At 34.6% G+C, this 14,263-nt stretch overlaps 1 protein-coding gene across 1 annotated transcript in view; it reads left to right on the top strand.

Annotated features, from left to right (window-relative positions):
- LOC124357525 (homeodomain-interacting protein kinase 2) overlaps window positions 1–14,263 on the top strand; it is a 60,536-nt gene that overhangs the window by 32,615 nt on the left and 13,658 nt on the right. The window contains exons 5-10 of the mRNA XM_046809407.1: window positions 3,166–3,384; window positions 3,841–4,015; window positions 10,808–11,031; window positions 11,150–11,341; window positions 12,294–12,530; window positions 13,247–13,447. Of these exons, the coding sequence (XP_046665363.1) occupies window positions 3,166–3,384; window positions 3,841–4,015; window positions 10,808–11,031; window positions 11,150–11,341; window positions 12,294–12,530; window positions 13,247–13,447 (1,248 nt within the window). The remainder of the gene's footprint in view (window positions 1–3,165; window positions 3,385–3,840; window positions 4,016–10,807; window positions 11,032–11,149; window positions 11,342–12,293; window positions 12,531–13,246; window positions 13,448–14,263) is intronic.

Genomic DNA, 14,263 nt, shown 5'->3' with positions numbered 1-14,263 from the left:
AAACCCCATCCGCCAGAAACCATCAAAGCCGGTTATATGTCTTTGTCTGTGCGGCCCGTACTTTAAAAAACCCCCAGCGGTGTTTCCGCTGTCAGAGGTTCGGGCACTCCAGTAAAGTGTGTTCGAACCCGGAGACATGTTCCCGCTGTGGTGATGAAGGACACCAAGAGGAGGGGTGCAAAAATGAGACGCGATGCATCAATTGCAAGGGAAAACATCCGGCATACTCAAGAGAGTGTAACATCTTTAAAGAAGAAAAAGAAATATTAAAAATTATGACTATCGAAAAGCTTTCATTTAACGAGGCGCGTAAAGAGTACAGGAGGAGGGTCGCCCCAACTCCAAAAAAAGGAGTTTCCTACTCTGAAGCTGTATCTGTCCCTGTTCAGACTGCACAGTGTTCCTCATGTACAGTCTTGGAGGGTATGGTGCGTGCATTGACTGAGCAGGTGGCTGCTCTGGTTCAGCACCTCGCCGCAGGTGCTGGGGGAACAGTCTGTGGTCTTGCCCAGTAAATCTCCCCGAGACGTTCAGACCTCCTCTAAACCTAATGCACAGTCTTATGTTAAACCTTCACCAGGAGGTCTTACGTATAGAGATAAAGTTCAGCAAAATTTGAAACCTGCCTTAAGTTTAGAAGAGAGAAAGAAATTGTCAGAAAAGCTTAAGAAGAATATTCAAACTAAAGTCGATAACAGGTCAAAAGTACCTGTTAGGAACCCTAACACGTCATCATCTAAGTCATCTCAACTGTCCATCAATGATGATGACACGACTGAGGATCCTTTGGAGCTCCGGACGGAGTTCCAAACGTTACGTGGAACTTTCCGCCCTGTTACAAAACAAAGAAAAAAAATCACTATGTAGTAAAGAAGTAAACTATTGCATGCATTATAATAATAAAATAAAAACATGCTTATTCAATGGATAAACGCTGATAAACAAAATATAGTATTGTGTTAAGTTTATCTATTCCGATTATTAATTGTTGTTAATATTTATTAATTTTATTATTTAATTTTTATTTATGACAGCTGCCAAATTAGCCCCTTTACAGCTACCTTGGTAGCAGTAAAATTGTTAAGTTTTTACAGTTTATTTAATTAATGTTATGTACCTTGTCCTTATTTATGTTCTATTTATATTTTTAGCTCCTATATGGATTAAGACCTCTCTACAGTCTTTCCCTTGTTACATGTATTGTTATCTAGTTATAAGGTTATTTAAAATTATTTACTCACCTACTTGCCTTGATTCCTATTTATATTTTTTATTATAGAATGTAATCTATGTTTGCCTAATTGACACCACCAAATACGAGTAGGTGCCAATTTTCTCTTGAGGGCGATGATAACCGCTGCGTTTTTCGCCCCTTATAAAAAAAAAAAAAAAAAAAAAAACAACATTTACCAATTCATTAACCCGCATTATCTTAATGGTACATGTGTAGGACACCCTGGTATAGTGTGTTAACTGTCTTTAGCCATCATGGCCGCATTAGCGTATCAGACACAAATTGACTGATGAACAAAACTAACCTAATAACTGACACAAAGTTATAATGTGTAAATCGAAAGTAAAAATTGTATTACTCTCAATAATGTGCTTTTAAAGAAATATCTATATAGAAATTAATTATTTTAAAGGAATTGAATAACTTAATTTAATTTGAGTAAATGATCAGTATCTCTTCCCCAAATCAACCCCTTTCTTTTACTTATTTAAATATTGTTCATATGTTAATATAAGATTTCGTCATATTGATCAGTCTCGTTATGTTTATATTTCATATATAAATACATTAACCCTTCGATGCACCATGACGTACGCCGTACGTCTAGTGTTTACCGCTGAACTCGGCCCGCAACGTACGCATTGCGCAGTCCAATCTTATAACGAATATATTTCGGTTATTTTCGGTGTAATACTTTCGAGTTATACATCGTTGGAAAGAAGATGAAATGAACTATTATCGGTGTATCAATACCTATGTAGTTTATAGTAGACGAAAAACATTGATCAAGTTGGCGTTTACTGTCAGCTGTTTCTAACTACGCAATTGACTGTGAAACTACTTTGTCTGCTGGCATGACGATGTTATTGTTTGTGTTTAGCTGTTTATTTGTTTGGTTATGTTTGGTAATGTAGTAGAATATAATAAGAATATGGGAGGTGTGGACCTTAGAGATCAAATGCTAGAGAACTATCTACTGGAAAGGAAAAGAGGTACTAAATGGTACATGAAAGTCTTCAAGCATATGCTAAACATTACAATTCTGAACTCATACATCATTTGGAAGTCAAAACACAACAATATTGATCACTTAACATTTAGATTAGGCCTAGTAAAAGAAATTTTGGAAAAATTTCAACAAGAGGTACCAAGAACAGTTCAAGGCAGACCATCCACTGAGCCTCCACCAATGCACCTAACTGAAAGACATTTTATTGAAAAGATTCCACCAACTGGGAAAAAGCAAAGCCTTAAAGGAGATGTGTGGTTTGCTACAAACATGGCAAAAGAAGGGACACAATCTACTGGTGTCCCCAATGTGAGGCTGGCCTATGCCTAGAGGACTGCTTCAAGACACATCACACAGTTGCAAAGTTCTAATATAAGTATAGCAAATAACTTCCAGTAAACATGTCTTAAAAAAGTTTGTAATGGTATTTTGTACATGTTTGTATGGGTATTCTTATATTTTAGCAATACAATCACTTTTACAAGTATAGGCTTAACAGAAAATCATTTAATGTATGTATAGGTAATGTTGTCACAAAACTGTGAAAAACAAGAAATTAAGTGGACCACTTAGGGGGTGTTCAGTTCAGATTAAATAGTGCGTTGAAGGGTTAAGAAGAATTTTGTCCTTAAAATTATTTTGTGAAGTTAATGACGGCTGAAATGTTATTATTCACTTATTGCAAAAACAAGATTATTTTATAACATAGCAAATTTGTTTGTTTTTTTTAGTACAGTGCAATATATTTATGCTCTTATATTTATTTATGCTCTTTTTTGAGCAAAACATGTTTTATATGTATTTATGATCAAGTAATTATTTTCTATGAATTTTCAAATAAATATAATAAAGGTTTGTAAATTTACTAACCTTACAGTAAGGTTAGTAAATTTACAATGTAAAAAATTAACTTTGTTTCTAGGTAAGTATACTGTCACGGCTAAGTCAGGAAAATGCAGATGAATTCAACTTTGTACGAGCGTACGAGTGCTTCCAGCACAAGAACCACACCTGCTTGGTGTTTGAGATGTTGGAGCAGAATCTCTATGACTTCTTGAAACAGAATAAGTTCAGCCCCCTGCCTCTCAAGTACATCAGACCAATCCTACAGCAAGTGTTGACTGCACTACTTAAACTTAAGGTCAGTATGATTCATTTTTTATTATGGGCAAACTTAGCAGAACAAAACAGTTATAATACAAATTTTGTACTAACAAATTTTCTATGATGGGAGATTTTTAAATTTATTACTGTCTTGCTTTGTAATGAGCATCTCCCCCTCTTTTTGCCTAGGAGAGAAAGGTCAAAGACACTATTCCGCAATTTGTCGTCCTGCATGGCACAGGCCTATTCCCAATTTGTATGATTATTTTAAAAAGTAATATGGTTTTAATTTGGAATAAATTTGTAAACGTATTTAATTTATAAAAGTAGTATTTTGAAATTTTAGTTCTGTGAGTGACAGAGGGTATCCAACCAAATATTTATCATCAGTTGTGATTATTGATACCTGTCTCAAGAATTAATAGTATTGAGAAACAATCATTGTTTTGACTAATCCCTAGTTACTTAATTAATATTAACTCTGGTATTGCAGCAATTAGGGTTGATCCATGCAGATTTGAAACCCGAGAACATCATGCTGGTGGACCCGGTTAGACAACCGTACAGAGTCAAGGTAATAGACTTCGGCAGTGCCTCACATGTCAGCAAAGCTGTCTGTAACACGTACCTGCAGAGCCGATACTACCGTGCACCCGAGATCATTTTGGGTCAGTATCAATCCCAGCCATCCGTTCAGAATCCCACCATTATTTTGCTGGTTTCAAAGACCCTTGAAAATGCATTGTTGCAATCTACCAATTTATTGTTTTCAACCAATTTTTAGATTTAATTGAATTTTTATTCAGTTGTGAAATATACCAAATTATAACTGTACAAATGTTTATTTCTGCAATATGAGATATGCAATGCAAAAATAACTATCAAATCTATCTATTAAATAGTTTTTTACCACCTTTATAAGTGGTATTAAAAAAAATTAATGTATCAATTTGATTAATACAAGAGGGAACTGCACAACATTTTAGAATAACTCACCAAATATATTAAGTATTATATATAAAGTATATAAATAAATAGTATACTAATACTACAATTTTTGCTTTTCCCTTTCATTGCTGTCTACATATTAGAAGATCCATGTTTTATTATTATTTCATATATATATTTTTTTTAACTAATCATTTGGCTTATGGCATTTTCGAGAACAATTAGATTGTTAAGCTCTTTGTGCAAAGTAGAAGAAAGGATGGTCCTCAACAGACTATTGCTAGCAATCAACCACCTAAAGTGCATAGATAAAGTATAAGCCGGGCTTTGCAAACACAGAAACACTATGGACCATGTTGTAGATCTCATGCAATATGTCAAAGACGCATTCAACTGAAAAAATGTCGACAGTCAGTGCTAGTAGACCTGAAATTAGCCTATAACACTGTGGCGAGGGATACTACTGCACAAGATGAGTCAAGCAGGAAAGCTTTCCCATTGGATAAAATCATTCCTGGGAGAACAGCACCAAAGGATAAATTTTAATAATTGTCGCTCCAAGTTCAGGTTGCAAAGGCAAGGCCTGTCAAGAGAAGCAGTAATCAGCTGCTTATTGTTCAATGATCAATGATGTTTGATGAAGTGCTACTATACACGACAATCTGATCTCATGAGCTTCAAGTAGCAACATAAAAGCTCTTGAATGAGTACTAAACCGGGTTCTAAAAAAACCTTGAAATATGGGCTGACAAAAATGGCTTAACAGTAAACATAGCCAAGACGTTATACCAGGTCCTTAGCCTATCAACAAAACCAACTGACCTCAAGCTCCAATACATCTGGAGAGGCAGGATGTAACAAAATACCTTGATGTATCGATCGACAAGAAAATGTCATAAGAAGCACTAACAGCTCTGTCGAGACAGCCACTAAGTGATGCCACCACCCTGCTTAAACGTCTGATAGCTACCACCTAGGAAGCTACACAGGATGTCCTAACAACCACTTATCAGACATACATAAGTACCATTCTCAAGTACAGTAGTGAAGCCACCATAACAGCAAGCGCTTGTACCTCCCCTGACCTTGACATTAGAATAGAATAGAATAATGTTTATTGTCATTTTACAAAATGCATTGACAAAGTCATAAATACACCTAAGTGGCATAGTCAAAAGAGATATTACTCTAATATATAAAAATATTAAAATACTGTACATATATTTTAGGTTTGATGTTAAATAAAACATAATTCCAGTATACAGATGAAAGCTTTAAACCACTAGATTAACAAATTGGAATATGCAATTGGACAATCTAGAAATATATATCATTAATACTAAAAAACTCTGAAAGTTCATAAAATGGGTTCTGTATTAACCAGTTATATAGCTTAGTTTTAAAAATATTTACAGAATACTTATTAACTAGACCTATTAATTTGTTGTAAATCTTTTGGGAAATTAAAATATGACTTTGTTGGGTTTTGCTTAGCCTACAATGTTGCATTACAATATTATTTTTATTTCTGGTATTATGGCTATGTAGATCTCTGCTAAAAGTTTGAGATTGAATATATTTCATAATGTATAATACTGAGTCAAATATATATAGGTTAATAACAGTTTGCAATTCTAGTTTTATGAAAAGTGGTTTGCAATGGTCCAGTGGTTGTGCTTGTGCTATTACCCTAACTGCCTTTTTTTGTAAGATAAGAATTTCATTGATTTTAGTGCTATTACCCCATATTACTAAACCGTACCTTATTATAGATTGAAAAAATGCATAGTAAGCACATTTTATATAGCTTTCAGGCACATATTTCATTATTCGTCTCAGTAAAAAAATTACACGGGATAATCTCTTGGAAATATATTCAATATGAGGATTCCATGTTAAATTTTTATCAATAAAAATACCTAGAAATTTTACACAAGAAGAGAAATCATTTATTATATCATATTGAGGAGTTCGTCTTAAGGTGAATAAAATATTTTGGGTTTTTAATTCATTTAATAAAAAGCCATTTGACCTGAACCACAATGAAGCTTCTTCGACTGTTTCATTCACAAGGTCTTTTAATGCTGCAAAGTCTGTATGACTATTTAAAAAGGTTGTGTCATCTGCATATAACAGAGATTTGGCCTTAACAGCAGTAGGAAGATCATTTATGTGTAGTAGGAATAAAAGGGGGCCCAAGACTGAACCCTGGGGCACTCCACTCTCAACCACTAACTCATTGGACCAGCTTCCATTAATAAGAACTTTTTGCCTCCGATTTTTTAAGTATTCTTGAAAAAACTTAGCAGAAATACCAGTAATGCCATAATAGTTAAGTTTCAATATTAGTTCATTATGTTCAACGCAGTCAAATGCCTTGCTCAAGTCACAGAGAGTGACTTGAGCAAAGGATCCATCCTCAAAAACATCAAGGACTTCTCTAATTAATGTGTCAACAACATCAATGGTACATTTATTTCTCCTAAAGCCAAACTGTGATGAATTAAGATAGTTATTATTTTCTAGATAGGCAACAAGTTGATCATGTACTAAGATTTCTATAATTTTTGACAGTACCGGTACAATTGATATAGGGCGATAGCTTTCAGATCTCTAGGCCCTTTCTTAAAAATTGGACACAATCTTGACAGTTTCAATTCCTGAGGGAAAACCCCTTCATTCAAACATTTATTAATACATACAGTTAAAGGCTTCAAAAATGTATGACAAATTTTTTTAAACAAATTATTAGACAAATTAAAAATATCTTTGCTTTTTGAGTTTTTAAGTCTTTTGACAGCTTTAGTGACATCTTCAGTTGAGACTTCTGTAAAAGTAAAATCTTTTCTTTCAATATGGTGATTTATAATAAAGCTCATACTATCAATATTAGGCCTTTCAATACTATCCTTTATTTGCTTAACTGAACTAATAAAAAAGTTGTTGAACTGATCTGGGGTGATATTTATGTCTGGTTGAGACGGAAAGTTATTTGTATTTTCTTTTATTAAGTTCCAAGCAGTCTTACATTTGTTTTTACTATTTTCTATTTTCGCTGCATTATGTGCCAATTTTGCATCCTCTATGGACTTTTTATAAATTCCTTTCAGATCAGCGTAGTGTGTGTGAAGCCTATCACAGGCAGAATTTTTTACTAATTTGTGCAGGTACAAAAAAAAGCCTCTCTTTCATTTGCGCCAGTTCCTTTGTATACCATTCATTATTATTTTTTTTCATCTTGGTCTCAGAGAAATTTTGTTTCTTTAATTTGGAAAAAAATTCCATTTTATTAATTATGACTGAAAAAAAGACTTGAAAAAAGGTTTGTGCGCACAATACTTTTTTATTATAAAGTAAGATACTCCAATCGTGTGACAATAGGCTATTGATCAGTTCATCAGTAGATGACTGTGGGAAACTGATTATGAAAGGCATTATTTGTTGGTTGTTTTCGTTTAAATTTCGGAAAGTTTTTGAGGGTGTATAATTTTGTATGTTTAAAATAATGCCATTATGGTCTGAGAAAGGAAAATTAAAGATGTTACATGAGATAAATTTGTCTGGACAATTTAAAAAAATATTATCAAGACAATGATTTCCCCGTGTAGGTTTGTCATTGACACAGAAATAATTATGTTGCCTTAAAATATTTAAAAATTCGCTTGACGTTTTCCTGCACGTTGTTATGTCAAAGTTGGCATTCATGTCACCCCCAATTACGACTGAATATCCACGGTAAGAGGAAATGAAAGTTAATATATCATCTAGGGCTTCCAAGAAGTTCTTAGGGTCACCTGCAGGGGAGTGATAAATTGAAACTGCTATAACTTTAAGACTATCCACAACCGCCACAGATGCTTCAAAGTTTAGTTCTGAACAAAAACGAGACACATCAATTTTTTTGGAGTTAATTTTTTTGTTAATGAGAACAGAGGTTCCACCTCTAATAGTATCTTTCCTGCAGAAATCTGCTGCACAATAGAAATTTTGTGGGCATGCTGCATTAGTCAAGCCTTCCTTGAGCCAATGTTCAGATAAGCAAATAAATGAAATTTCATTACTTTTATCATTACTGTCATTGATAAAACTGTCCAGGACTTGTATTTTGTTATTCAAACCTTGCACATTTAAATATAAGAATTTTATATGGCACTCAGATTGTTTTAAGTTGGGAGAAATATTCTTAACTTTTACACCTGCTTTTTTAACTGATTTGTCTTGGACAAAAAATTAGAACTAATACTACAAGCACCATTAATATTTGTCTCTGGTGATAGTGTTGACTCTAAAGTTGAGGATGATGTTTCCAGTTCGGCCAAGATGGTAATTCTAGAAGAAAGCTCAGAGGCAGTTTCAATGGTGTTCCTGTTGTTGTTGGAGTTTGAAGAAACTGGGGGAACTTGTTGACTGGCAGTTACTTCTTCTGCCACTTGTTTGTAGATTTCATTTGGAATGAGCATAGTTGTCGGTTTTACTCCACTATGTAATGTTGAGGTTGATATTTGAATTTCAGCTTCGAATTCGACGAGTTTCTTCATGGCAAAACACATTGCCCAAAACACTGCATTAAGGGTAATCACAGGAGCCCCAAAATCGACACTAATCGTAGCAATGGAAGTTCAGGTGAATGTGTAACCAATACAATGCCATAGGGAAAAATTGACCTCATATTTATGTGAAAGGTTCAAAAGAACACATCCCCGCATATGGGAAAACTGAGAGAGCAGTGTTCTGGATAAACCCAAACCACACCATAGATTGTTGCCCTTTTGCTAAAGGAAAAATATAACATGGTGCTTGGTGATGCCGAATCTTTTACCCCTGTGAGAGAAACAGCCTGTTAAAAGACCTAAAAACGCCTATATAAACGCCTGGAAAATCACTATACTCCCAAACTTTTTTTATCGGACACAGAACTAAGGAATGCTGTGATAGAGATGATCAACATCAAATATCCAGAACCAGAGTGGTTCCGCATATACAGTGACTGCTTATCAATACAAGTAACAGGGAATATTGGGGCGCCTCTAACGAATTGATAGGAGATCGCTGCTATACATGAGGCAGCAAAAAGAATTTAAAACTTGGAACTGAACCATAAAGCTGTTTCTGATAGACTGTCAGGCTGCAGCTCCTCTAGTAGCTAGTACACTGACTGTATGAAAACAAACGCATTCCAATTGTAACTCTCCAGCTTAATAGAAAGTGGCTGGACCTTACACCTTTCTTCAGTGGATTTCAAGTCATATTGGTGTGGAGGGAACAAAAAGGTTGATGGTTATGTGAAAAAACATTATTACTCTCCAACAACTACGCTGCACACAGTTCTACACTTTTGTCAAGACTTGGATCAGGCAAGTGGTAAACACCTGGACAAAAACGTGTTACAGGCAAGGCAGCACAGAACAGAACAGGATGAAATTGATATATTCGCCCATACTCCGAACTAGAAGTGTAGCAGTGGTTACTTTCATAACCACCAAACGCCACGATTACCTGAGAGCACATCTGTACCGCACTGGGGTAAATGCAGATGTGGCTTGTATGCTTTGCCAACACAGAAATCTCAAAATCTAGCTATTTCAAAACCATCCAGCATCCCAGTAATGAAGTTCCAACCCTGAGTAATGTAATACCGTTTAACTGTATTATCGATGTTCATGTTGACATATAATCCAATCCATCTATCAAATTGATTATAATTTCAGCTGCTTGGAATTCTTCTATATTTATTGTTATTTTCTTCTGTCATTATTACATGCAGTGTAAAACTATTTGAATTTTTGAGGCTTGGTGTTATTTTTGTCGTTGGATGCCATTTCATTATTTTAGATCTTACTCACTGATTCTGTCGGGTCTACCGTCACATAAACTTCAGTTGAAACTAAAATTACCAGTAATGCTTATGTGAAATCTAAATCCTCTTTTGCTATGTAATGGAATAAGGCTTCGGATAACGAAATTGAACGCAGTGAAATATATTTTAACATATTATGTTGTAATTTAATAAAGCATATTTTAAGTTTGAAACTTCATTGTGTGTAGTAATTTTTGAGAATTGATAATTGTAGTTAAGCAATAAAATATAGTTATCATATTAATTCATTTCTATAGTAATGATTTCCGATGCTTATTTAATACCTTAAATGTGAGCAAAGCCATGGGTAAAAGCTAGTTTCGTATACAGTTAAATCATTATCACTTAGAGTGTTGTAGTGTGGAGCGTTAAAATAACAATCAAAACATGGTATGTTTGAAAAAATAATAAATTTTCTGTAATGATAGGCTGTAAATATGTGATGCTAGAGCTATGAAAATAATGTTGATAAAGTAAAATGTTTCAAGTTCGTATATTGTGAACAACAGGTAGACCAAGGGAGGTTGTATTACTAACTTAAAGTTGTTTCTGGTCTGTTGTTATAATGTGCTGGCTGACTGCACTGTGTGGTGGGCTGGTCACTGTACACTGACTTCAACACATTATTTTACTAATGAGATTACTTTGGTTGCAGGACTACCGTTCTGTGAGGCCATAGACATGTGGTCACTGGGCTGTGTGGTGGCGGAACTGTTTCTGGGCTGGCCGTTATATCCCGGTTCTTCTGAGTATGACCAGATCCGATACATCAGTCAGACACAGGGCCTTCCCACTGAGCACATGCTCAACAATGCCAGCAAGACAACCAAGTTCTTCTACCGAGATATGGACAGCACTTATCCCTTCTGGAGACTCAAGGTACTCCTTAAGTAATGCTTAGATTTACCCTAATGATTATAATCCTTTGACAGTTGTTATGTAATTAATAGTTCTATTTCATTAACTGACTTCAATAGACATTTGGTTTGATGTGCAGACACCAGAGGAGCATGAGGCTGAGACGGGGATTAAGTCGAAGGAGGCTCGCAAGTACATTTTCAACTGTCTGGATGACATCGGACAGGTGAATGTGCCCACAGATCTGGAGGGTGGAGAACTGCTGGCGGAGAAGGCAGACAGACGAGAGTTCATCGACCTACTCAAACGCATGCTGACAATGGACCAGGTGGCAATATTTAAGCTTTCATATTCAAAGTCTTTCTGTTCATTTAAGTTTGGTATTTTTATCTAACTTTATACATAAGTTACAAATTTTTAGTTAAATGTATTTCTTATTGTTATTATTACCGTAAATCAAAATTATAATCTTAGATATCTTCGTACTAGTTTGAGTACAATTCAATTCAATTGTAGCATCTTAATTTAATAATATTAATATATACCATACAAGAATATTGTCAATCAAAACTTAAATATTAAATTTGTACTACTTATTTTCTACAGCTAGCTTAATTTAAAGTAGTTACAATTTATCTTAAATTCTTTTATAGAGTACAATATCAGCTGATAAGACTTTAACATACTTTACAATTTTTCATATATGTTTCTACCTTTTATTAAGAGAAATTTTAAAAATGTATATAATATTTTGTAAATATATTTAATCTCTGGTGATCTGTAATTCTTAATTATATTATCTAGGCATCCCTATTGCATAACAATGACATTTTAAATGGCATAATGTTCCCTGAGTTTATTGTTTAAAGAAGTGAATACTAACTAATCCCAAAATTCAATATTATCCACTTGCCCAATCCTTATGTTGTTCAATTAAATTTTCACATAAAAAAAATCCTTTCCTTTCCTATTCCTTTTTTTGTTTTTTCCTTTTTTGCCTTTAAAATGCACAGTCTTGGTTTTGTCTACATTCAATCTTAAAACTTCATTGAGACAAACAATGAATGATTTCAGATAGAGTAAAATGTTATACTTTGTTTGTGTCCTACCAAATATTTTGAAATTTACATCATCTGCATAATGAACATAACTCACTCACTGTGGAATTTGTTAAACATCTTATTGAAATTTGTTAAATAACATATAGTTAAAAATCTAATTCTAAATCTGTATAATCCTATTAGTATACATTAAACAAAATTAAATGTTGTTTATTATTTTAGGAGAGGCGCATTACGCCTGGCGAGGCACTAAATCACGCATTCGTAACACTCGCCCACTTAGTGGACTACGCACATTGCAACAATGTGAAAGCGAGTGTGCAGATGATGGAAGTGTGTAGACGGCACAATGCCACCACTGCTCCACCACCTGCTCCTCCCCTGGTCGCGACTCTCACCTTCAACAATCAGGTACAGCGGCTGGTGCGGGAGCGGCAACATCCAACATTCGATAATTTGGTTTGTTTGGTTTTTGTTTTATTTTATTTCCATTTTTATTAGTAGTTTTGCAGAGTTTTAAATTTTAGTTTTTCCACAGAGTATCCAGTAATCTGACACTATTCTCTGTTACATAGCGTGTTGACAGTGTAAATTATGAAATGAGTCAGCTGGTGTAAGTGATTATATTCTCTTTTAGTGTTTTTTTTTTCATATATTTTGAATACCTTTAATTATTAATTGATATTTACGTAACATTATGTGAATGATCGTTTTTGTTCTCTTGAACTATATATTTTTGGGGTCATGGAAGATCAAGGTGTGCTAGTTTGCAATTATGTCATATTATGTATTTAATGAGACAGATAGTAAAACTCATGCTAGATTCCACACTGTAATTGTTTATTCCATTTAATACTGAGCCGCGTCAATTGTTCAAACCAGACCATGAAAAGTTTATTAGTCATCCATTTGCCTTCATGTTACTACTCAACTTGCTCGCCATTCCCCTATTAATTTCATTTGATTATATTTTGTTAATTGGCAATTTACCATTTCTTTATATGAAAAAATCAGATACACTTGTGTTGAGGTATTGATGAAAATAATTGATTCTTTCATTCAACTAAGCAATCCTGAAAAAGGCCATTCCAAAAAGTCGTAGTAGCTTTTGAGAACCTTTAAGTGCACTGTTATTAGTAATCTGTACCGACTACAGTATACACTTGATGTTACAGTATCAGCTGTATAACAGCCGTGGAGTTGCTCGCCAGTACAGTGGAGCGCGGCCGGACCCGTTCACACAACACCAACTGGTGTCTTCTATCCTATGTCAACCTGGCTACCAGAGTATGGGCTCACCTGCTAAACATGTGACTGTGGTCAGTCAGCAACCACCACCCCAGCTGCAGATACAGCCACCAATCATCTCACAGCAGGTATGTCTGACCATCATTTCTGTGTTCTATCCAAAAATGGTCACCATGTAATCTTTGTTTGGTGCGTTCAGAAAATGTTGCATTGATGAATGATGGGTATGTTGAGAATGTTACAGACCTAAATGTTATCGCTAGGGCTTGGAATAACTTACTCATGAAGAAAAGCTATTTACCAAATATCTAGGAAGAGGTAGCTTGCCATAGCATGTAACAATTAGATAGTTTTTAACTTATATGACTATCACAGCTGAATCGCTTAGGCTTGGAATGACCATACTCATGATGTTGAATGATTTACCAAGTATCTGCGGAAGGAGTAGCTTTCCATATCATGTAAAACTTTTGATAGACAATTTTTAACTCTAGAGTCCAAATATCATCATACTGACAGCCTATCCGCTTATATTGGAATTCTCAAGTCAGGACAGGATTATGTTCGGTTTGTATATGTTTGAATTAACTCCTCTCTATAATATCATAAACTTGTAAGGAGAAGTTGACATTTATATGTACAGTTCATGCCTGTTGTAATGTATTATAGGAGACCTTATTATACATATCTACTAAGCTGTCTCAGAACACGTGATTGTTGTCATAAGTATACATAATAAAGAGCCTTATCTCATGTTGGTTGAACTGATTTAAGGTCAGTTATTTGATAATTATAATGAAAACTCGTTATGGCCTGCAACAAGTGACAACCTGTGTATTTATGATACAATGTATAAATAGCCTATTTAACCCTTTGAGTGCCGGAGCATCGCTGTCAGCGATCCCGCATTATATGCAAGAAATGCCAGAATCGCTGTTAGCGAC

This window comes from Homalodisca vitripennis, chromosome 3 (genome assembly GCF_021130785.1).
Source record: "Homalodisca vitripennis isolate AUS2020 chromosome 3, UT_GWSS_2.1, whole genome shotgun sequence".
NCBI lineage: Eukaryota > Metazoa > Arthropoda > Insecta > Hemiptera > Cicadellidae > Homalodisca > Homalodisca vitripennis.
The sequence above is the reverse complement of the archived record's forward strand: the minus strand, read 5'-3'. Positions and strand labels throughout refer to the sequence as shown.